At 39.4% G+C, this 26,580-nt stretch overlaps 1 protein-coding gene across 3 annotated transcripts in view; it reads right to left on the bottom strand.

The window, feature by feature from the left end:
• CTNNA2 (catenin alpha 2) overlaps nt 1-26,580 on the bottom strand; it is a 1,160,134-nt gene that overhangs the window by 729,215 nt on the left and 404,339 nt on the right. For all 3 annotated transcript variants that reach the window (XM_045368554.2, XM_005575464.4, XM_005575466.4), the window contains exon 7: nt 11,347-11,550. In XM_045368554.2, the coding sequence (XP_045224489.1) occupies nt 11,347-11,550 (204 nt within the window). The remainder of the gene's footprint in view (nt 1-11,346; nt 11,551-26,580) is intronic.

Below are 26,580 nucleotides of genomic sequence, written 5' to 3' on the forward strand. Positions count from 1 at the left end.
TCTTCAGGTACACATGCAAATTATTTTGTGTCTTTTAGGAAGGGATGAGTTAAGAAATTTCCAAAGTCCCTGGTCCAGCCTACAGAATGCCGTGAAATAAAACTGGTCCAGCTCCTCCAAGCCCTCAGACACATCCTTAAGAGCTCATGCCCAAACAGGCCACTCTGTAGCGACAAAAATAAGAGTGAGCAGCTTGGTGGAGCTCTTTGAACTGAAAAGCAAGCAAGTGACGTGCTTTCCATCACTTTTATCTCTACTAATAGTTACTGGGATCATTTCATCCATTTCTTGAAAGAATTGATGTGGCCTCTGCCAGGGCCTTAAATAAAGCTTTAACTATAGTGAAAAGCCTGGGCACTGCATAGCGAGGCATGAAGAAGCCAAGCGTAGTTAACCTTAGCTAATGCACTGAGTGTTTTATCAGGTAGTAGAGCAGAGAAAGAAGATCAAACATTGGGTTCCAAGCTATGTGACTCAAAGTTCTCAAAACATATGGGTTATGTTGTTTCTTTATTATTAGGGGAGAAGAAGGGAATGAAAGGAAATTCATTTATTTGTTCAAAACATATTTATCTGCAGCCTCCTATGTGCCAGGCTATATACACCAGATACTGGGGATTGTAAACAATACAACAGCCCTCTTCATGGAAAGTAAATTCCAAAAGAGAAGCAGATGATAACACAAAAAATAAGACAATGTGATTTTGGAGTGTGGCAAGTGTTATAATAGAAATAAATGCACTAATGTAGTCAAGAGCAACAGATTTGAGCTGAAACTTGGTGGGAGGAGAAGGAGCCATCCATGCAAAGTTCATGCAAAGTTTATGAAAGAACATTTGTTTTTGTTTTTGTTTTTTTGAGATGGAGCTTCACTCTCATTGCCTATGTTGGAGTGCAGTGATGCGATCTCAGCTCACTGCAACCTCTGCCTCCCAGGTTCAAGCAATTCTCCTGCCTCAGTCTCCCAAGTAGCTGTGATTACCCACATGCACCACCACACTCAGCTAATTTTTGTATTTTTTGTAGAGAAGGGGTTTCACCATGTTTGTCAGGCTGGTCTCGAACTCCTGACCTCAGGTAATCCGCCCGCCTCAGCCTCTCAAAGGAAAGAACATTTTAATCAGATAGATGGTAAGTGCAAAGTACTTGGTGTGACTGAAGCACGGAGAGTCGTCAGAGACGTCACCAACCAGTGAAACACTCAGTTCTTAGAGTGTAACAATTTTCAAACTGAATCAAGAAAAATAGCTCTCAGAGCTCAAGGCCACATCGAACCTGAGCAAGGAGGGGCCCCAGCAAGAGAGCTTATCTTTGGAACAAGCCGTTCGGGAACAAGAAATCCAGAGTTCAGATCTTCTTACATACTTTGTTAATTCAAAGGGAAGGTTTTCCCAGGTTCATCAGTTTGATGGTGGAGTGCAGCCTGCTGCTCTCCCTGACAGTTCTGTGAGGTCTTCATTGAAAAACCAGAAGGCCCTTCTGAGAAGATCAATTGTGCTGTCCAAGCGTGTGCTGTCCAGACTGGCCAAATCTGATGACTTGGCTGTCAGCTCTGTCAACAATCTCAGCTACTAAGTCAGAGAAAGATCTTTCCTCTCTCATAGTATTACTTGCTCTTCCTCATCCTATTGACTGTACCAACTTTCAACGGCTCAGTGAGGAGTTTGTTTGATAAGGAGAGAAACTAGCTAGAGTTCTAAGTGTGGAACTTAATTTTGGGGTTGAGGCAGATTTTTATTTCCATCTCCTCTTTCATTTGGCATATTTTCTTTTTCCATTCTGTCACCAGGAAGAGTTCATTTAGAGAAGTCTGCTGTGGATAAGCTGAATGATATCCAACCACAGGGCTGCTAAGAGATTACCAGCTCCCAGTCAAGAATTTACCAACAGCACCGCTCTGAACAGCAAAAGCCAGACACTCTCAGCTACCATGTTTCCTTCTTCCTTATTTGTCCAGGCTTGTGGCATTGAAGGCTACCAAGAGGAGGCTTGGCCAAGAACCGTCTGCCCCACCCATTCAAGTAAGCTTATATCCCTCTACCACCACAACTCCCGGCCCTGCTTTCCAAGTCTGCCCAGTCAGGCTGACAGCCTCCTGCTCCTTCATCACATGTCCAATACTCTCTTCAATTTATTTGAAATATTTTATAATCCGTACCTAATAATTGTAAACTGGAAACCCTGTAGGGCTAATCCATAACCGGTTGTTTTTGCCAACTCTCATTCACAGTGGCTTGTTTGGTTACATTTTAGGGATTCTGGAAGGTCAACTTATGATCTTTGTAACTTTATCTTTGGAAATTTTTTGAGCCCCAGGTTTAAAGTATATTCCTCTGGAAGGCATCGGTATTTGCTTCTACCAAGTACCTGGCAACCCACCACCCCAAATGCCTTTAAAGTAAATTCTGGATCAACTTTAGGTCATGCTGGAATCTAGTTTCTGGCCCTGATACTAAGTGATTATGGGCTTGTGGTTAGAAATTTTTAGAGGAGAAGGTGTTCTTGTCTTACAGCTCCTTAAAGGCCAAGACAGCGCATAGTCCCGTTTTTACTCCCTGTATGGAAGTTTTACTTTCTTAGATCAAACCCCAATGGTTTCATTAACTGGGAATCCAGACTTTCTACTGAGACCCCTAATCTAGCTGGCCATCTAGCTGGGTCATCAGGCTTTGTTCTTTGAATCAATGTTCTTTGTCCTGTTCCTTGCGCCTAATGCCTCATGTAAAACCCAAGTCTAGGCCATGAAAAATCTGCAGGCCCATCTCCAGTTAATTACTTTCTTGTCGTTTCTTTTCTCCTAGTAATTCCCTTACATTTCTATGAGTTCATTCATGAATTTAAAAGAGGTTTTAAGGATTTCACCACGTATATAGTTGGAAGGAAGGAAAAGAGGGAGGGAAGGAAGGAGAGAAAATGTTGGGTTAGAGGGAAGTGAGTGGGGGAAAGAGACAGAAGTATTAATTGTTCAATACTGGTTTTTTGTGTTTTTTTTTGTTTTGTTTTGTCTTGTTTTTTGTTTTTTTGTTTTTTTGTTGTTGTTGTTTTTTTTTTTTTTTTTTCACCACAATGAAGCCAACAGTGAGCTCCTGGAGTTGTCATACTTTTCAGAGGACCCAAGTCCCCCACTTGAATAATCATCCTATACCTTGTGCACTTTAAGACCCAAGAAGGGCCAGGCATGGTGGCTCATGCCTGTAATCCCAGCACTTTGGGAGGCCAAGGTGGGCGGATCATGAGGTCAGGAGATCGAGACTATCCTGGCAAACACGGTGAAACCCCGTCTCTACTAAAAATACAAAAAAATTAGCCGGGCATAGTGGAGGGCGCCTGTAGTCCCAGCTTCTCAGGGGGACTGAGGCAGGAGAATGACGTGAACCCAGGAGGCCGCGGAGCTTGCAGTGAGCCAAGATCGCGCCACTGCACTCCAGCCTGGGCGACAGAGCGAGACTCCGTCTCAAAAACAAAACAAAACAAAAGATCCAAGAAGACCTGCCATGTTCCCACAGGGCCTGGATGGTACCTACATCTGTGTTCCATAGCTATAATGCGTACTGTATCCAGAACACCCTAATGCCAACCAACCATGCCAGTCTAGATCTCCTCCTGGAGCTTTTCACAGCCAGTGCACACATGCTCTGGGTGACACCTGAACCTGACACCAGGTCTCACACTCTCCCTGTCATGATTCTACCAGAGAAGACGTCCTGCCAGCATGACTGGAAATTCTCCCACCACCTGTGCCTGTGTCAGTGCCAGCCAACATATCCCTGCACAACATCCTTTGGCTCTCTAAGATCGCATTAGAGTAAACAGAGTTGAGCACCATTAGAAAGGGAGTATGATCATAATAATGTAAGAAAAAGGAGGTAAGAAAAAAAAAGCCTCTACCAGTTTCCGGGTACCTCTGTGAGTTAGAGTGAAATCTACCTAGAAATGCAGCCAAACAGAACTGTAAGTGCCATGTTGCAAGGGCAGAAGCCAAAGCACTGTTGGAAAGACTTCCATGCCAACTATGTATAATTCTTTTGAAGAGTAGATTAAAAGGAGAGTTTTTCACCTCAGAGAAAGGATTGGTAACATAACTGTACTCTGGCAATATCTGAGCAAGAAATACCAATTAAAAACTAATTTAAGGGCCAGGTGCGGTGGCTCATGCCTATAATCCCAGCACTTTGGGAGGCCGAGGCAGGCGGTTCACGAGATCAAGAGATGGAGACCATCCTGGCCCACATGGTGAAACCTTGTCTCTACTAAAAATACAAAAATTAGCTGGACATGGTGGAACGCACCTGTAGTCCCAGCTACTCAGGAGGTTGAGGCAGGAGAATCGCTTGAACCAGAGAGGCGGAGGTTGCAGCGAGCCGAGATTGCACCACCGCACTCCAGGCTAGTGACAGAGCAAGACTCCGTCTCAAAAAAAAAAAAGAAAGAAAGAAAGAAAGAAATTTAAGACCAAGAATTGCTTGAACCTGGGAGGCAGAGGTTTCAGTGAGCTGAGATCGCGCCATTGCCCTCCAGCCTGGGCAACAGAGCCAGACTCAAAAAAAACCAAAAAGGCCGGGTGCGGTGGCTCACGCCTGTAATCCCAGCACTTTGGGAGGCCGAGTCGGGTGGATCACGAGGTCAGGAGATCCAGACCATACTGGCTAATACAGTGAAACCCCATCTCTACTAAAAATACAAAAAATTAGCTGGGCATGGTGGCAGGTGCCTGTAATCCCAGCTACTCGGGAGGCTGAGGCAGGGGAATCGCTTGAACCCAGGTGGCAGAGGTTGCAGTTAGCTGAGATCGCGCCACTGTACCACCGTACTCCAGCCTAGGTGATAGAATGAGACTCTTGTCAAGAAAAAAGAAAAAGAACAAAACAGAAAAGGAAAGAAAAGAGGAAAGAAAAGGGGAAAGGGTAGGGAAAGGAAAGGAAGGGGAGGGGAGGGGAGGGGAGGGGAGGAAAGGAAGAATTAAAAAACTCTCTGTTCAAGGAAGCAAAAGTTTTACATGGGAAGTGTAAATGCACAGGGGAATTTGAAGCTCAAAATTAATAAAGATGAGGGCGTGGAACATATGTGAAGACAGAGAACAGGAAAGAGGAGAAGAAAATATACAAGTAAGAAAAACACAAGGAAAACCTCCTCACTACAGGCACCAGTATGGAATATTAGGACTCCTTCCCTTGAATGAAGCTACCAATCTCATTAGGCAGCTCTTAATTTTGCATTAGAATGCAGGGCCATTAGGAGAAGGTATGGACAACATTAGATCTTGTATTGCCCACAAATATTTTCAAACGTTACTTTCTATATTGTGTTGTCATAACGTTTAATAGAGAAAGTTATAATTAGCCAAGCTGACTTCAGGGAGTTGCATTCCCTTATCTACATAATAATAGGAAGGAGAGAAAAGAGAAGATCCAGATAATACTCAAAACAAATTTCATGTTTAATCAACAATGAGACTTCTTCTTAAGTAGTAAGAGCTACTCAGTCTTTTTCATGCCTTCCCTTATGGGAGACATGTGGCAGTATAGCAATTCCTATGGCAAAGTTATCTTTCTGATGACAGTCCCTTCAGAAGGGTGCGATCTTTCTCTGGGATTTTAGATCAAACCCACATACTGAACTTGCCAACTAGTTGTTCTGGGCCTCTCTCGGCAGTAATATGCAGCCAAATTAAATAAATTCTGATAGATAAAAATCAGATATACACAGAAAATCAATATAAATAAACATAAGATTATTTCAAACAGAATCCCAGAAGCATTCGAAGTTTGTTTATATGCAAAAATCTGATTGCACAAGACTTGTCAGGGATCCCCTGAAACACAGAAACTGTGAAGCTGTGTCCTCACTTTGTTCTCATTTTGTTCCTCAGTCACGCTTTGGGTCTAAATCAGAACTCTATACTGCCAGCAGGAAAAGTTTTCCCTACTTATCTTTTCCAAGGCTCTTCCCTAAAAATAGACTCAAAATGAATTGCTTCTAAAGGGATTATTACATATTCATATAATAAAATGCTATGCAGCCAGTAAACATAAGGTTAGACAATGTTTATTGATATGGTAACATATTCACAATATATTGAGTAAAGAGAATAGATTGCAAAACAGCATTTACAATATGAGTCCATTTTATAAAAAATAACCAAGGTGTAACGTGTGTGTGTGTGTGTCTGTGTAAATATGCCACTCCTATATGCTCAGAAATATTAGAAAGACATATACCAAATTATTAGCAGTGATTATTTTGGGGGATGAAATATTTTATTTTCTTCTTTCTGTGTTTTTTTGTTCTTTATAGTGAACACATATTTCTTTTCCACTATACAAAAATGTAAAAGTTACTATTCTCAGAGATCCCGTGGCCCTGGATATCATCTCATGTATTATTCGTCTAGTGTTGTGGAACAGCGTGCTGGAGGCTTGCTGTGTATAGGCCACAGAATCGGGCTGGAAATAACCTTTTTAGACCGTATTTTAGTCCTCAAATCCTCACAAGTGGGCTCCTTCAGGAACCCACTTTATGTTAAATTCTACTAACAAAGGCTATGACAATGCTTCAAACACTTGTAGTATGTATATATGTTCCCATATCAATATGTCTTCATGTGCTTTTAATACCTTCTATATATTAATGGTTTATAAATTGTTAACCCTAGGGATCCACTTAGATGCTTCAAGAGGCTTGAAAAAAAGTTGGATACAAAATTTTTTAAAAATATACAATTGTAATTATTAAAAAAATGCAATTAAAAATATCTCACCACGTTTTACAACAGAGAACAGCAGTATTACTTTATGCTGCCAGGATGTCTGCCATCATTTGAAAATAGTTTAACTGCATGATTGTTTAAGAAAACTGTAGCTCTAAATTAGTCTTAAAAAAATTTGAGCTACCCAGAGAGTTTATGCACATAAAATTGAAACAGGTTGTACAGCAGCACAAGACACAACAAGGACCAGGCACATCTGCTCATTGCATATTCTCATCAAGGCCTAACCGTGAATTGTGCATAAAGAAATAACAGTTTAATGCATCTCCTTATTGTTCTGCATTTACAGTTTTAGTACCTAGAATAAGTAGTAATTTTTCTCCTTATAGCTCTGCATTACAGTTTAATACTTAGAATAAGTATTAAATTTTTCTAGTCTTTTATATTTATAAGAATGTGAACCATACTTAGACATTTTTGGTGATACAATGTTGAAACAAAATTTTTCTACTTAACTCCCCTTTCAAATGCAATCTATCTAGCAGAGTATCCAGGCATTGCCAAGTAAGCTATTTACGAATTGTTTCAACATCCCAGTAAATCAGAATTTCCTGTGCAACCAAAACCAAATGAAGATATCATATTAGTTGCAACTGATACAATTGTAACTGTCATTCAAAATGCAAATCATTAAAAACGCAAATGTCCATTTTATGTTCATAAAACAGACACCTTCTTCTTACTAGTTACTTTATAAGCAAATTTTATGTATAGTCAGTATTTGAATACTCTATTCCACTTCTACTGCTATCCCTTGGTCCAAGAGACCATCCTCTCATGAATATTCTGGGACTCAGGGCCTCCTCACCTGTTTTCACCCCTTTTGTTTTTGTGGCCTATTCTCAGCACCTGAATCATGGCATTTTTCTCTCACTACTCTGCAATGGCCTTTCATTCCATTAGAATGAAAGTCAAATTCTGTATAATGGTTCACCAGACCCTGCACAGACTGATGCCTTGGCACCATACAGATGCCATCTCCTGCTATCCTTCTACTCACAATAGCCACTATGACTCCCATGGTGCTTCAAACGGGTGCACCAGGCACCCGTTCACAGCAAGGCACTTGACCTTGTCATCCTTTCTCAAGGCCTCTTTGCTTCTTCACCTCTGAAAAGTCTTTGATCTAATGTCAACTTTGCAACACACCTTCTTAGGCCATTCTTAATTTCAGTAGTACCCAGTGTCCTCTACCTCCCATGTTTTAGACTTCCTCTTTGCATTTATCACCATATGAAGTAATCCTTGCTTATATCACTTAGCATTTATTCTCTGTCTCTTCCCACAACAGTGCAAGCTGCATGAGAGCAAGCAGAGACTTTTACCTGTTTTGCTACTTTCTGTATCCCCAGAGGCCTAGAGCAATGCCTGGCACAAATGGCCAGCACACAATACAAATTTGTTGAATGAATAAAATATTCTAAATCTGCATTCCTCACAATATTCTTATTAATAAAACCCATTAAATGTTATGTTTATACTGCCGCCAAAGAAAGCTGCCTAAAATTATAAGTTCCCAAGGAAGGTTTATGTGTTCATTATAATTTGGAACTATTTATAGTACTCAGCATAATACTTCAACCACCACACTGATAGCACTCATCCCAATCAGCATCTATAGGCCGCACATCCTTTTAAGTTTCTCTCTACCCATTAGTCTTCACATATGTACAATAATAATAGTCTACTTAAAGGGGAATTATTTTTAAGAATCTTTTCACTTTGAATTATATCTTCAACTTGATAAAGCAACTTAAGGCTAGCCAAGGCTTTCCTAAAAGAATTCCAACCATCCTCTCTACCACCGCCATGATCTGTGATAATTTTCACCACATGCCTCTATTCACCCAGCCGTTTTTCTCATACCACAGTTTCTTTTAACTGCACAATGTTTGTTGACATCTTCAAGTTGCACACCCACGTTCATTAAGTAGAATACACATTTGTGGAAATACCTAACACATGACTGCTATCCTTTTGAGTTCAATGGGAGCTATGTGGCTACGTCATAGCCCATGCTCCATGAAGACCCTTTTTCTATCAGGTATGGCACACAGCTTCTCTCCACAACCTCTGTCTCCCTCTGTGTCATACAATTTGGCATGTAGACAATTTTAGAACAGCTTCAGCCACAAGCAAGCATTGTAAGTGGAATGTTCATCTGGGACTGATCAGGAGATTCTCAGAAAACAGAAATGTCAGTTATGCTGATTTTTAAATATTTTCAGTTTAACAACTTGTTTATCCTAATGGTATTGCCTAGCACATTAGGATGCCAACTTGCAAGGTGATAATTTGATACCACCTTTATTCTCAGAGCTTGCAAAATTTAAAGAGAAATATAACAGCCCAGGCATGATAGACTGATTTACTGGTTGCTGTTAACTACAATAGACTTTTCAGTCAAGGCATGGGTGTGTATTTTTTTTTTATATTCATATATGCTATATCAAAATAAATACGAATTGACTGTGCAGCAGGATAAATGAGTGCACTAGACAGGAATTATTAAGGTGATCTGGCTGCATTCAGTTCTACCTTGAAATCACCAAACAAGTGTGAAGTCCAACTAAATGTTACACAGTTTACATAAATGTCAAGTAGGAGGTGTTTTATTTCAGGCTTTGATCGTGATGGTTCAATGTGAATAGAATGTGTGCATTTTGACATTTAAGCACTATACCCATTGATGTATTGTCTGTAACCATGTCAAAATAGAAACTAAGATTTCAATAAAGCACAAAACATTCCTGCATCACAAGGCTGCGGACACAAAACAAAAAGTGCCTGGAGTCAGTAAAATACAAAAATCCATCAGCTCTGCAGATCTGCATGAGCTTACACTGAAAGAAAAACTTCTAGTTGGCAGGATGCTAGACACCAAACTGAAAATTACATGTCACGTCTCGATCGACTCTTATTTAATCATGTTCTGTGATTTCTATTTAGAGAAACATACTTTTTTGTCTGATTTATTTATACTGAGATCTTAACCATCACTGTTATCTCTGTAGTTTCTACTTCCTTCTTTGTCAGTAACTATTCATTAATAGAACCACTAACATGCCTTAATGTAAAACCAAATTCCACGTCCAGGTAATTAGCCCCTTGCTATTTTGTTAACAACAACAACAACAAACCAACAAACAGGGTCTCAGATTTCATAAGCATTCTTTGTTGACACATCTGCTATTCAAAAGATTCACTCAGTTGGGAGACCATGGAATCAACATTTTTAGCTGTACCCTACATAATACCATAGATCAAAATTACAGAAAGTGTTGGTCATCCAGGGTCCTATAGAGACGTCCTCATAAGCAGCTGGGTGCCACATGATGCATTCACATTTTATTCTTTGCGTGCTGAAAATGGCCAAGTCTTCCAAAATCAAAGAATCTGAAGGTTCATGGAAAGGAAACAAATTTTTTTTTTTTTTAGTTTGTCAGGTTTTCTCATTGACATCTTTTTGCTTTCTGAATAAGTTCTCTGGAGGGTCTGCAGGAGGAGCACTGCTACTGTCAACACTCATTCCTTGTTTGCATGTCTGTTAGCTGCATATTGTTACTCATGATGGGAGTGGTAAGATGCTGGAGGGAGGGACACTGAGCGGCTGCTTTGTTTCAGCATTGCCTCAGGGTGTTCTAATAATATCCAACATGGACTTCAATAGCTGTGAGCAGATTTTCAGTGTCTCTGTTACCCACCTGGTCACTATACAGGGCATTCCTTCAAAATGTAATATCAAGACCTCACTTTATCTACATTTTTTCCACAATTTGTGCTAAATTCTCTCAAACCCTAAAGTCCAGGAAAGGGGGAAGCACAGATCATCCACTGCTGCAAGCACTGGCCATCGCCTCAGCTAAATGAATGTAGCAAATCAATACAGCCATAATTTAATGCCTTTCAAAGCAAAGAATGTGAGTTTCATCACCTTCTTGCAGGTTACAGGTATACAGGAACTGTCACATTTTGTAACTATAGGAGAGGATGGCTACTATGTGCCAAAATACAATTAGATACCACTCATACATACCTATTTGAAAACTTAGAGACTCACTCTTATAAGCGATTCCTGACTGAATCAATAAAACACCTCCAAATTTTACTACAGTTAGAACTTTTCCTTAAACAACCCTATCCACACATTTTATAAAGCTAGTAGATTTATTAATGCCTTTTAGGGGTGAAGAATCGCATCTACAGCTATCCTTAGGTTTAAAAGTGCACTTTTTAACAGCGGACTTAGTATATTCTCAGCTGTTTCCATCAATCATCTACCTTTACCAACTGAAATCTTACCTACTTCAAAATGCAGCCACTAAAATGACCAAGAAGAAATCAGCCAAGTAAAAAGTGAAAGAGCTTATTGTCCATCTATCTGCTCCATATTAAAACAAACAAACAAAATATAGATTCTGAAACAACATGACACGCGCTCTCCCAAAGCAGTTCTTTGGTTTCACCTGACTCTTAGGTGAACACCTGTCCTCTTTTCCTGCTATCTATGCTTCCAAAAGAGCAACACGATTGCAGAACAGAATCCACCGAGACATGAGAATGGAGAGCCCAAGACTTACATTATTCATGTACTCGCTGAGCAGGTCCTGGAGCGCCTGCCGCACGGCGTTGCACTCCGCCACGATCCTCTCCCGCCGGTCGTCTCGCGTGCAGGAGGAGTCGGCCATCAGCGCTGCGCCGCTGATGATGCTCTCCAGCCTCTCCTCCAGGGACGGCCGGAACCTGGCCTCGCTGAACGTCATGGGGTCCAGGATAATCTTATTCTGAAAGTATCACAATTTAAAAAAAAAAAAAAAAAAAAAAATCAGCAGAGAAGAGAAGTCTGCCTTGGCACCCTGTTTTGAAACCAGAAATATCTGAGGCAAGAACAAGAGTCCCCAAGGAGGAGAAACTGGTTACTCAAATTCTAAAGTTGCCTTGACAAAGTATTAACTTTTTGTCACTATTTTGTCCTAAATGTAATCTTCAGTGAAAAGAGCACATCTTGTTTGAAGAATATGTTCTTGGCAAAGGCTATCTCAACGGAAGAGCTTTCAAATAAGATTAGGACACTCTTTTGGCATTTTTAAAACACGTAGCCTTTAAGGAAAGAACATTTCAGTGTAACCCTTTGGGGAATTATATAAAGATTTTAGAGCTAAAACATGATAAATAATCCATATCTTAATTATGAATTAGCTGTGACTTGTGTACACATTAATCCTCCTCATGAGAAGCAGATATGGGCACCCATGATAGGATGCCTTTTGAAACTTGGACACATAGTACACAACAGGCATATTCAGTACAGGTTAATTTATCACTGGGAACTGACATCTTCTATGTCAAAGCTAGCGTTCTAGAAAAGGATTCTTAATGTGTGTATGAGACTTGTCACAAATAACTGACAGTATCCTTATAAAGGTATTTACATGTTTGGAAGGAGCCTATATAAGAGCAGAATAGAGATATTTCCTAAAAAGAAAGTATCACATAGAACATGAGCTTAGCATTTCCCCAGGCAAGTTTGAGGAACCTGGAAACATGTGGGCAGAGATGCCCAGAGGTAGATGGAAATATGCATCCAAAATTCAGGAAATATAACAGTCTTTATAGGAATCTGGTAAATGTCAGGCGTATTTGGACACACAGTAGTGAATGACATACGAGTAAAGTGAATAGAGCCAGAAGAGCAGGCCAAAGAAGACCTATGAATTAAGGGTGTACAGAAGGACCAGAATCAAAAAGGAAGACAGAAAGTGTAGTCAGAAAGATAGAAAGAGAACTTGGAAAACTCCCAGCAAATGAGGAGGGTAGAGTGTGATGAAGTATGTGATCATTAACCGTGTGAAGTCTAGAAGCAAAGGTGACATTGACCAAAGGCTGGTTTCCTTTGGGGAACCTTTTCTGCCTAAGGCAAAGAAGTTCATACCAGCAACGATGAGCAAAGTAGAATGACCTGCTGAGGGAAATGGTGTGCTTATCTTCACTAGGGGTGCACTCTCAGAGATCCAAGAACCAGAGTGGCAGTAATGGGGTAAATGGTCTTCCAACTATAGAATACTACGGTGCAATTGCCACTCTGTTACTGTTTCTTTTGATGTTCATTATTCCTTATATATTCACCAAATTTAAAGAGTTGTTAGAAAAGAACAATTTACCATATTTACAAATACGATACAAAAAGTAAATGAGAATATGTAGTTATTCTATTGCTAATCTGCACCTGCTGAAGACCTACTATATGCCTACTACTGTACTTAATGCTAAAAAGAAGGGGAGATAAAAGAGGCTTCTATGAATTTTTTATTCTGATGTAGTATATACAGTAACTGCTTAAGTTATTACAAAGTGAAGTCCAGCTGTGTGCTCTGGGAAAGATTGTTGTAACACTCCAAAGCATCCTAGGGTATTTGTTCAGGTTGTGCACAGAACATCTGGGCTCCAATTCTCTGATTTCTGTTAAAATGCAAATTTCCAGAGCAGAGAGATAGATCTTTGGGGCACAAGAATGTTGAAGTCTTAAGGAATGAGTGTAGGCAGGTTGGGACTTAAAAAGGAACAGGTATAGACCAAACAGAGACCAGTTCTGAGGTCCACTGGAATCTTGGATTTTTTAGAAAATCACTAATTGGTAAAAGTCCCTTTTCAATTTAGAAAGCAGATGCATGAAATCTTGCAAATAAAACAGCTATTCTGTGCCAGCTTTGGCAAGGTGACCATTCTTACATTTGTACTTTCTTGTATCTTGGAAAAGGGATGCAAAAGGAATGTTTACTTTACCCAAAATGTGTTATTTGGGTTTTGTCCTTTGTGCCTTGGTTTTAGGCACAGCTGTTAGGTGTCAAAAAATCATGTGGAGGCTGCAATACAGTGGATGGCCCCACAGGGTTCATTATTACAGGTGAAAGTACCAAAGGAAAGCTGAGAGGGGAGCACAGATATTCCTGCTATACGTACTAGTGCTGTGTCTGCAATGTCTTTTTCCAGGGACATCCATTGGAACCCTCTCTCTTTCTCTCACATAGTCTCTCTCGCTTTCTACTGCCTTTCAGTTGATGCATTTATGATGAACTTATGTATATATGTATGTATGTGTGTGTATATATATAATCCATATATGTTAAGAAGTAATATTCTTAATAATAGGAAATACCTGGTCAAAATATAATTAGACTATCTTACTTATAAAGATTACTGATTTTCAAAGACCTATTTTACAGAAAACCATATTAACATAAAACATAATAAAAACTGTATTTTCTGCTTTAAGATTTCAGGAGACTCTTCAAAATCATATACTGGCTTTAGAACAGGTGTTTATTTTACTTTAGGACTGAACACATAAAGAACTGCAAATGTGATGGAAATATGGGGAGGTAAATTTGAACTCTTCAGTAAGGACAATTGTAAAACAGTTTCTCTGCAGTAGAGAGAATGTACTAGTGTCATTAGAACACTATTTCCTAAATTATTTTCCATGGAACACTGAGCTTAGAGATATAATGTTTCGATGAAAAAATAAGGTTCCCTGGCCAAATATGTTTTGGAAATATCGCATGACCTACAGCAAATTATCATATGAAATGCTTTGGGGAGCTCAGCATTAAAGGAGTCAGTTCACTGTAGCATTTCCCAAATCTATTTGAGCACGGAAAGTGCTGCTTTTAAAATGCATGAATTATCTATGAGAACTCAAGGAACACACTTTGGGAAATGTGGCAAGAGAGACTTTGGAGTGTCAGCCAATTGAGTTTCCTACCTGCCATGGGCTGGGGCTGTTGTGAAAGTAAAAGCCTGAAACATTGAGCTTGACAAACTCTGCATAAAAGTTACACCATCCATCACATTTCTAATGGAATTATTCATTATTTATAGATCACAGTGGAAAAGCTTTTTTAAAAATCTCCCTGGAAAGGAAACAATAATTTTACAATATTCAGATCTGTATCTGCAGTACAGATGGGGAGCACTGCAATGATGGATGTGAAAAGCAGCAGGGAGAAGCCGCTCGGGAGAGAAAAGGCACAAAGAAAAAAGGTCAGTGCACGTGGGCCTGTGTAAGTGTGTACATGCACATGTGCATGGGAAGAGGTACTGATTGCATGTGTGTGTGTGTGTCTGGATGTGTGTGGGTATCCCGGATGGGATGGGCACTGGTTGTGTGTGTGTGGAGCTGCGTGTGTACGTGTGTATGGGGAAAGATATGTGCTATTTGTGTGTGTGTCTATGAATCTATGAATGGGTGGGTACAGTTTGTATGCATGGGTGGAGTGGATGCGTGTATGTGTATGTGTGTGTATGTGTACATGTGCACATGTATGGAAGGGGCTGTGGCTTATTTGTGTGTATATATTTGTATGTGTCTGTCTCTGTCTGTTCTTAGAGAATTGGTCGGGTTTCCAACAGCTCCAACAAGCGAGAAAATAAAGAAAAAAAAAAAAAAAAAACAGAAATGAAGTCAGAGGCTCAAGAGCTAGAGGAAAAGGTTGTATCTATATTTCCTACAAATAAGAAACCAACCCCTGGAATTGAATCCTGAGCAAGAAATACACAGAGAATGAAAAAGTGAAAAGAAGGAGGAGTATTTGCTGTTATATAATTTGAAAGTAATTAAAACAATAAGAAACACCCAGCTAACATCGGGAACATTCAGATCAGCAAACAGTCATGAACACAGGGCTCCAACAGGCCTCAGTTCTCCACCCCAGCTCTGCCCGTCCTCACCTCTCTGTGTGGCTGCCCTCTGCTGGCAAGAAGGTGCGCCAAATCACCATCACCACCATCACCACCATCACCACCATCACCACCATCACCACCATCATCATCAACATCCAGGAGCCAGATTCCCCTCCCTGGTCACAGAAGAATACTTTAAGAGGGCAGCACACCAACACCAAAGAGTGAAAGGACAAGGAGAAGCCCCCCGTCTCTCCCTTTGTGGCAAAAGTATGCTCCTGTGACAGGCTCTTATGTTGTTTACAACTGTACAGACTTATTTTAGTTCATTCTTTTACATTGTAAATATCTCCATCTCCTGTTGGCATTCTTAAAGCTCATTAGTCATTTTATCTTTTTGATCTTTTAGTTCCATCTTACATTGTCATTTTAGTTCATTTACAGATACTGGGCCTGTATTCTTGTTTTATCTTTTTCTTATATTTTAAGTTAATCTAAGTTAACGTGTCTATTTTTATTTTGTTTATTTGATTTGCATAATATTTTGTACTTTATAAGTTTTACTTATTTTTATTCACATCTCTACTTTAAAAAATTATTGTTTTCTTTTTTACAGTTTATAGAGTGGCAATTGGAATGCACAGCCATAAAGATAGCAGCCATAATAATTCACCCCCAACCCAAGAAGACTAGAACTCTATTCTGCCACCAAGTTGGTGCTATAACAGTCTCTCTAGTCTCATATAATTGATCTCCCATTTGCTCTCATGTGGCACTCTATAAAAATTTTAACCTAAAATAATTTAGCAGACGATGTAGTTCGAAACTACTTCCCAGAATAATACATTTACCAGCACTCACCACACATACAATTGTTAGAAGACCACTACTTTTAAATTGCTCTTATCATTCATTGTCTCTACAAAAAGCTATGTGATCTAAAATGTCAGTGTATAATGGGACACTGAGCTAGCTTGATGCAAGCTCTGACACAAGAGGAGGAAACAGAAAGACCTCTATGAACGCAAGTAGTTGGATGTATTACAAATGGTTTGATGGGTTCAAAATGCAGTGTCTTTGAGATCCCTATCTTCCCATCTTACTGAATAGGGAAATGATGCCAGAGATGTTGTCCCATGGCCATTTGGCTCACAAATGAGGTCACCAGGATTTGAGCACAGGTCTTTTGATTTCAAGCCCAGTGTTCCTTCAACTATATGACTGTCCACATTTAGGTGAAATGAGTCTAATATGTCATAATTATAATTATAAAGTATATTATTTTAAAATAAAAATATAATTCTCTTAAACTAAATATAATACTTAAGTATCATCTGTCATGTTCTCCTTTTTATTCTATCTGAGTCACCTAACCCTCCCAATAGATAACTGAGAGTAAAATCATTCATTCAGCAAATGAGTGCTGGTTACTGTAGGAGTCTAAGAGCACATACTAAACAATCCTTTCTTCAAGAAGTTGACTCTCTAATCAAAAACAAAAACATGTACAACCAACTGTAATTGGGGAAATGGCTGATGATGTTATGGAATGAGTGAATGATGGCAATTTGCACAGTTGAGAGGTAGGAAGTAAAAATATACTTCCAGAAGAGGTTATCCCTCAGCTGAGACTTAAAGAGTGAAAAGCGGTTGGCCAAGCAAAGTTAGGAGCAGGAAGGGGTGATGCAGATGGGCTAGGAGGTGAGAGATGACATAGTATATGAAAAATATTACAAGAGATCAACTGAAGCTGGTCACATGTATGGTGCCATAGAGGGGCCCCAAGCCACTCTCCTCTGAGTTAAACTGCTGGGGGGCATAGTTAACTGACCATCTCCATCTGCTGCACCTGTAGTCCTACTGCAGTCTTATGTGTAGGCTGCACTTGGCCCCAGGTAGCGCCAGTCAATCACTGGGTACAGGTCCATGCTCCTGCCCAACAGGGACTCCTCCAACAAGCAACTTCAGCTCCTGATCCGGGCTGCCCACTAGCCTGACTGGGACTTGCTGGGAAGAGTGCTGATCCTCTTCCTACTCAATCCTCTTTCCTTCCTGCTCCCCTTTCAAAGGTGTTTGAACCCATAGCAGTCTAAAAGCTCCACAAAAGCCCATTCACTCCCATTTTATCCTTCACAGGCAAGTCCTCCTTATACATATAATCCCATCTACCTTGCTTCTCCAAGGGCCTAAATGGACACAAATAGGAATGGGAGATGCAGCTGGAGAGAGAGAAAGAACCAGGTCCTGCCGAGACGGGCGGATCACGAGGTCAGGAGATCGAGACCATCCTGGCTAACACGGTGAAACCCCGTCTCTACTAAAAAATACAAAAAACTAGCCGGGCGAAGTGGCGGGCGCCTGTAGTCCCAGCTACTTGGGAGGCTGAGGCAGGAGAATGGCGTGAACCCGGGAGGCAGAGCTTGCAGTGAGCTGAGATCCGGCCACTGCACTCCAGCCTGGGCGACAGAGCATGACTCCGTCACAAAAAAAAAAAAAAAGAAAGAACCAGGTCCTGAAGTGACTTCTCTGCCAAGTTACAAAGTTTTCAATTTGAGAACAGCCCTTTAGGCAATGATGAATCATCAGAGATCTTAAAGCAAAGGAGTGACATAATCCTGTTTGGGTTTAGACAGTTTCTTACTGCAGCTAGGGCAGTTAGCTTTGGCAGGACTGCAGGCACAAGGCAGGAGAGTATTAAGCCTTCAGAGCCCAAAAGAGAGGTGAGGAAACTACAAATCAGGATTTTGTCTATATGGATAAAGAGAAGGTAATGAATTTAAGAAAAATTTAGAATGTCAATCTGACAGGATTTGAAGAGATATAGGCTATGAGAATGAGGGAGAAGGAGACAAAGATAAAATCTAGACTTCTAACGTGGACAGCACCAATAATGCAGGTGTCAGCAAACTAAATCCTAGGAGTCAACCTCCTACTTTGCAAATAGGGTTTTATTAGAACACAGTCAGGCTCATTCATTTACATACCATCTATGCCTGTTTTTACACTACAGTGGTAGAGGGGAACGGTCAGGACAGAAACTGTATGGCACACAAAGCTTGTAATATTTACTCTTGGCCCTTCAAGAAAACATTTGCTGGCTGGGCGCAGTGGCTCATGCCTGTAATCCCAGTGCTTTGGGAGGCCGAGGCAGGCAGATCATGAGCTTAGGAGTGTGAGATCAGCCTGGCCAATATGGTGAAACCCCATTTTTACTAAAAATACAAAAATTAGCCGGGCATGGTGGCACACACCTGTAATCCTAACTACTCGGGAGGCTGAGGCAGGAGAATTGCTTGAACCTGGAAGGCAGATGTTGTAGTGAGCTGAGACTGCACCACTGCAGTCCAGCCTGGGCAACAGAGCCAGACTCTGTTTCAAAAAAAAAAAAAGAAAGAAAGAAAGAAAGAGAAGGAGAAGAAGATGCTTGCTGACCCTTGAACAATTGTGATAGATAACAGATGAAGAGCAGGTGAAGTTCTTACGATCCCTTTAAACAGAGAGCTCTGGTGGAAGGTTGATTATAAGTGTATGAACATTGGGTAGTGTGGTATGGGCACCTGTATTAATATGCAAAATCTATTGCTTTCATATAAACAAGGAATACCCAACAGAAAGACCTAATATTCAATAACAAGAATTGCAAAGCAAAAAAAGACACCTACATGTCAAGTAGATGTAGCAAGAAATGTATTCAGATAGATGAATAATTGTGCAGGCATTACCTCAGGGCAAAGAGCAGAACTGGAATTGGGATGTGTGCCCTCTAGGTCTGGCGTCTATGCTCTTAGTCACTGCACTAATTGTTTCCCTCATGTATCCTTTCTGCATGCATGATGCTAATCATCATGAGGGAATTAATGCAACAGCCATTTCCCCATTTCAAAAACTAAAGTCACAGTAGTACATTATTCTTTCATACGTCAAGAGGGGATAAAAAATAGCAAATAACCACCAGGAATAAAAGCTCTAAAATGTTACTGTCTCCTAATTTTAATCTCTCACCTCTGTTTCAAACTGGTCAGTAGGTATTACAATACATTTCTTCTGCCAAGAAGGTAAATACAAATATTGCTCAGTCTTTCTTTGACTAGCAATTAACCATCTTAAAGCTGAATTTGTATCTAATTGTACTCAGCTGTAATTGAGAAAGATGGGCATACCTGATAAGACCTGGAGCATAAAGTAATATTTTTAATTAAAGTAATATTTTTAATTACAGTTAAGTCAGTAGTAAGGCTCTAGCACACATACAACACTAACGGAATGGTTTTACCCACAGATTATGTTTCAGAGACTTTAGTGCACAGCTGACAATGGTGATGCTTTTTTTCTTTACCAGCCAAGAAACAGCTTGTTAAAGAGTAGGAAGAAAATCTTATTCATCTTTACACTTTCTGGCTTTCAACATTGGTTAAACCTTTAAGAGAACTACTTAGTCATCTGAAATGCGCACAGAATTTTCAAAATGCCAAGAAAGACAACAAAGAAAGCAATTTGATAATATAAAGTGTAGCTGATTTCATAACATTTTTCCAAAATCTAAGCTAATCAGCATGGAAAATGCAAATGCTAGTGGTATGAGAAAGCCTGTGATTCTGTGATTTTCTTTGCTGCTTGTGACAACTCTGTAAGATAAATGTGTCCTGGATTTTTACTACCTTCGTAGTTCAAGGTAGCAACCAAGGAAAATAATAAATTGCTGTTCTCCCTCATAAACACCAGGCACTTACCACCTGCTGTCCAGCATGACTATTTTGAATCAAGCAAGCAGAAGAAAGAATAAATGTCAACATGCCTCTATGCAGTCATTCACTTTTATCTTTTAAATCTTAAAAAAAAAAACACCGAAAGAGAAACTTAACATTAGTCAAACTCATTCTTTCAAAGGAATATGTCCTTCTGATATGGGGCAATTAAAGCAATGAAAACCAGAAAACCTAAATGACCATGCATGTTTAAATGTAGGAATATTTCCCCATTAGTTATTCTGAGCTTTTCCCAGGAATGTGCTACAACATACCCATGTCTTCACTTTCTGTCTTTTGTAACTTTGTCATCATCCCCATTCCATTTACCCTTTCAAAAATTATATTTTAAAATTTTTAGTCATTATGGCTACATAATACGTGTATCTACTTATGGGGTACATAGGATATTTTGAGACAGGCATACAATGTGTAATAGTCACATCAGGGTAAATGAGGCATCCATCACCTCACGCATTTATCATTTCTCTGTGATACAAACATTCCCATTATACTCTTTTAGTTATTTTAAAATGTATGATGAATTATTATTGACTCTTCTATTTACCTTTTAATATTTAAATTTTGTGGTTTGCTTTGTCTTGGAGTATAACTGGGTAAGTTTTATATTTCACAGATAACACAGAGCTTCCTTCCTTCTTCCTCCCAAGCATAACATTCAAGATTCTGTTTCTTTCCACGTAACGAAGAGGAGGCAAAGCCATGTGGTCCGAGGTACCAATGCCATAAGCCAGGTGAAATATAACAGTGACTGGGCATGACTACAGAAATGTGAGCTTTGGTTTAGCTTAGGGCTTCATGCTGTGTTGATCCATTACCGAGTGTCTAGGTCACAGAAAGCTTTAGTGAGATCGAAATTTGTTAAAGCATTTTATTTTATGTATTATATTATGTTTTGCTGCACTGATACAATCCCAAACAAAACAAAACATAATAAATAAGTCCAGCAATACCTACTGATTAACTCTTCACTATAGAACCTTCTTAAAGCAAAGAAAAAAGTTTGCTATTCAACTTAAAATACTTGACCAGTAACCCCTGAGGCAGCCTCTCCCAGTTTCCCATTAAAATGTCTATAAACAGAGAAATAAAATTGGAATTTTGCAGCACTGAAAATTGAGAATGAAAGACACCTTTTGACAATGAGGCATGATCATAATTCTGGCTCTGAATGCTTTAAATACATCTTTTAAAGACTGGAGTCTGAGATAAAAGCATAAATCAAGACTATTTAAATAAATTAACCGAGGTGTCTAAATCAAAAGAATGTTATTTGGTTGGTTTTAAACACTTACTCTCCCTGTAGTGTATCAATAATTAATACAGATATATTTTCATCTTTTTCATTCTGTGCCAAGCTCTCTCAGGGTGAATCTTTCTATCTTTACATGAAAAGTTTCTCTTGACCTAATTGGGGTAGCACTAGGAATGAAAGATGCTAAGGACCTTGAGTTTTAATAATGTATTTTTTATTAAGCTACAGAAAATTTCTAACCACCATTTTAGACTTGGCTTAATTTTTAAATTGCAAAGTATTTTATAAATAACTTACTCTTTCTTCATAGGCATACAGTTAAAAATAAACTAATTATGCCATTTATCTACTTAAGATGTTATTTGTAATTAAACAATTCAGTTTAATTGGAAATAAATGACAAAGATAATGACTTAATAATTAAACGGCACTTTCTATCCTTAGATATTTCATGTGTTTTTAAATAGAAATTTACCTAAGCTCACATTAGCTTCATTTTTGAGAAGAAGCTTATATTTAGAAAGACAAAGTTATTTACCAAAGCAAATGAATAAACTGGGTGAGGAAGTTCAGCTCTGGGCTATTCCTACTGGATTGTGAAATCTAGTGGATGCCAACTTCATTTTCCCTAATCCCGTCATCTCTGTGTGTCGCTGAGTTGCTATGGCATTTCAGGAGCACATTCTCTAGCTCCAACAAGGAGAGTAGTTTACAATTAAGTATGTAAAGCAGGGAAAAGATAATAATCCTTAGCTTTACATTATGCATTGATTAGAAAGTGAGTATCCAAAATGCACTTAATCAAATCAAGTTTTTAGAGGGCTTAACAAAGAAAATGGATTTTACTCTTTTTCTAAAAAAAAAAAAAAAAAAAAAAATAGTCATGTTATCTGTATTCTCCTGGAACTCTCTACATTCTTGACCATCTTTTTTATCCAGTATAATTCAGACCTCTTTGAACTCTGTGTGTTCTGAACACAATTTACCATCCACTAATTTAAGCCTCCCCTACGCTTTACAAAACCCTGCTTTACTGTAGTTCTACTCATACTTCTCCTTCCCTTCACTCGCCCAGTTCTTCTTCCTGGATCTACCTCAGTAAGTTGGTATATCTCAAGGCCCTGCTCCCTGTTCTCAGTAGTTCTCTCAACTCTTTCTTAGAGCACTCAACTACTCTCTACTATCACCTGCTTGTGAAAGAGAACCAAGGTACCATGTCCAATCCCAACCCTCTAAGACACTGGCCCTTACTACAGCTGTACACTGGACATGATCTGTTGGGGGTTCTGCCATCACCTCAAATATCAGATGTATGAGAAGTACTTTTCATTTTCCTCCAAAACCTAACACTGTCACTTCTACAGAGGAAAAACGGAAATAGAAGGGAAACAAGAATCCATAATCTCCCTTCAGTCTCCTAATGAGAAATTAGAATTAATGAGAAATCTTCACTTCATAAATGCAAGAACTGTTTTTCCATCAGGTTAGATGACTTGATGAAGGCCACACAGTGGAAGACTTGAGAAGTCTTTCCAACTCCAAGGCCCATGCACTTGTAGCCTTGTTCTCTTGGGAACTTTCTTGAAAGATCAAGCATCAATATAATCTAAGACCGGCTGGGCGCGGGGGCCCATGTCTGTAATCCTAGCACTTTGGGAGGCCGAGACAGGTGGATCACAAGGTCAGGAGTTTGAGACCAGCCTGCTCAATATGGTGAAACCCATCTCTACTAAAAATAAAAAATAAAAAAAAAACTTAGCTGGGCATGGTGGCGGGTGCCTACAATCCCAGCTACTTGGGAGGCTGAGGCAGGAGAATCACTTGAACCCGGGATGCAGAGGTTGCAGTGAGCTGAGATCGCACCACTGCACTCCAGCCTGGGTGACAAAGTGAGACTCCTTCTAACAAAAAAAAAAAAAAAAAAAAAAGAAGAAGAAGAGAAAAAAAAAAAAAAATATATATATATATATATATAATCTAAGACCAAGTTATAAAATGTTACAGGGGTTAAGAGTTGGATGGTGATATGGTTTAAATGTGTCACCTCCAAAACTCAGGTGTTGCCAAGGTGATAATATTAAGAGCTTTAATAGGTGATTGGGACATGAGGCTCCTCTCTTTTGAACAGGATTAAGGCACTTATAAAAGAGGTTTCACAGAGCATTTGGCTAGCTTGCGCTTCTACCTTCTGCCATACCAGGATACAGCATTCTTCCCCTCCAGAGGGGAAGGGCACCATCTTGGAAGCAGAGAACAACCCTCACCAGACAACCAAACATGCTGGCACCTTGATCGTGGATTTCCCAGTGCTATAACTGTGAGGAAACAAAATTTTGCTCTTTGTAAATTACCCAGTCTTGGGTATTCGGTATTAGAAGCACAAATGGACTAAGATAGCTGGCTTGGATTAGAAACCTGGCTCCAATTCCTTCTAGTTGTAATTCTTTCTGGCCGAGTAGGTTGCTTAAATGCTAAAAGTGTCTCAGCTTTTCATTTGAAAAACAGGAATGAATCTTAGCAGTATCTACATAACAGTGTTGTTGAGAAAATTAAATAATATAAGGAAAGAGATTTGAACAATATATGAAATGTAGTAAATAGTAAATTATAGATATTAAACATCAAGTCATTTCAAATAGCTCTTTTTAATGTAATACTTTATATTTCCAAGGTCAGTCCATATTCACCCCCTCATTCAAGTCATGATCTTCTCCCATTTCCTTCATCGAAACTTTAAATTTCTTTTTTTTTTTTTCCCCCCTGGTAAAATGTATTTTCCTAACAGCCTATTCTTAAAATCCTGCTTAACCACACTACCCTACTGGCCGCAAACCTTCAATGGCTCCCCATAGTCTATAAGAGGTTATCATCTAGGACCCGAAAAGTTTCAGATGCTGGACTCTTCTCTAGTAATTCTCCAGTTTCATCTCTATTATATTAATTTTGTGAGATATGTCAAAATTCATAAGGGAATAAAGCAATGAGTTGCATTTTCACCCAGCCCTTGAATTGAGATGTCATTTTCAGCAAGCATTGCATAAAGAAATATAATCTCGCTTCCACTCAGTTCATGATTAAGATGCCTGGCCTTCAAGATTCTCAGCAATCTGGCACAAGTCTCTGCCTCTCAAAGTTCATCTCTCCTCATGAACCCCCGGCTCCTGCCAAAGTGGTCGCTGTATTACCCCACCCCAGCATGCTTCATGTGCAACTGTGTTGTTAATTCTTCTCTGCTGACAATTTCGGCCCCTTCCTCTCTGATGCTTCTTGGCAGCATATGTGGATTCCTCTCTGGAAACATGATCTTCAACTCTCTTGTGTACAAAACTCTCCTCTTTAATTCCCAGTATTAAGCTCCTTTTCACTTATTCAAATTTCCCTTTTGGCTCTTATCTGATATTACCACACACTGGTAGCAGTGTGCCTGTGTGCACACACGTGTGTGTGAGAGACAGATCACCAGTGAGGATGCTTTCCTTACATGTCGGTATCTTCTACTCCACCCAGTGAATGTTTCATACATAAGTATTTGATGAACATTTGCTGATTAGTGCAGTCAGGATTCCTAAAACAAGAATACCCTTTTCCCAATTTTTACCAAAAGGCTTCTGGATCAAAATAGGTCACCACAGTGAACCTGGTATTTGCAGATGAATATATGTGGATGGCCTTTTAGTTAGATACGTACATTTAGGTCTACACTAGTATTTGATGTGGTTCAGTGCACTTGAGATTCAGAATTATTGGAATGGGGATATGTAACCTATTATCATATGACAAACGTTAGTTCTACTTTTTATTTTTTTATTTTTTTGAGATGGTCTCACACTCTGTTGCTCAGGCTAGAGTACAGTGGCACAAATTTGGCTCACTGCAATTTCTGCCTCCCAGGCTCAAGTGATCCTCCTATTTCAGCCTCCTGAACAGCTGGGACTACAACTACAGGCACATGGAACCACACCTGGCTATTTTTTGTAGATAGAGGGTTTTGCCATGTTGCCCAGGCTGGTCTCAAACTCCCAGGTTCAGGCAATCCAACTCCCTCAGCCTCCAAAAGTGCTGGGATTATGGGCGTGAACCACCACGCTCAGCCTAATTCTACTTTTAGTGGGCAGAAGACCAGCTGAGGCAGCCACCTCCTGTGATTGGTGAATTCTGAGAGTCTTATCTGAAGATTTGATTAAACCAGGGTCAGCCAACAATGCTCTGTGGACCAAATTAGGTCTGCTGCCCATTTTTATATGACCTTAAGCTTATAAAGCTAATAATAATTTTTACATTTTTAAGTGGGTGGATAAACCATGGGCCTACTGATATGTTACATTTCTGTCCAAAATCCTCTCCCTCATGACACCCATAAATAGTCAAAAGGCATGAAGCCAAAAAAAAAAAAAATTAAGAAATTTCACAAACCACATAATCCCATAATTAAATAATTAGTAACTGGATGATCAATGGTTGCATTTTTTAAAGTTTAATACTAGGAGAAACAAACTTCTTGTCCCAGAAATCAGTTACACTCTATGTCGGTGGTTTGAGATGTTAAATTATTCATTTAAAATGGAAAGTCAATTTATATTTCTCAGAAGCAATTGTGGCTTAATTGCTGTTATCAACCTAATAAATTAGTAGGTGATAACCACAAACTGGTTATACACTCAAATTTCATGTCTGATGAAAGAGTAATTGTACCAATATTCTGCAAATATGAAAAGGAAATGTGTTCATGGGCCACAAGGGAAACGCATACACCTTGAGCATAAACTCATCTATCTTCTTCTGTCTACTTTTAAGCAGGCAAATTAAGATGGGAAAGAAACAGTTTTTGTCTCACAGGAATAATGTGTGATATGTTAATTGCTTTTCAAGCAACATTGCATGGCCTGAAAATATGCCTTTTGCTTAATGAGAATTTCATGTTTGCTTTTGAACTCTGAATTGTGATGCACATCTGTTAACGATCATTTAAATTATATATAATAAATTTTCTGTGTAACACTGGAAAACAATAGCCCTAAGACAGTTAAGAAGATGATGGATGCCCACTGGAACATAATAGCATGATCATGTAGCCATGGGCTATCTATTGTGATTGGTATGGCATATACCATCAT

This window comes from Macaca fascicularis, chromosome 13 (assembly GCF_037993035.2).
Source record: "Macaca fascicularis isolate 582-1 chromosome 13, T2T-MFA8v1.1".
NCBI lineage: Eukaryota > Metazoa > Chordata > Mammalia > Primates > Cercopithecidae > Macaca > Macaca fascicularis.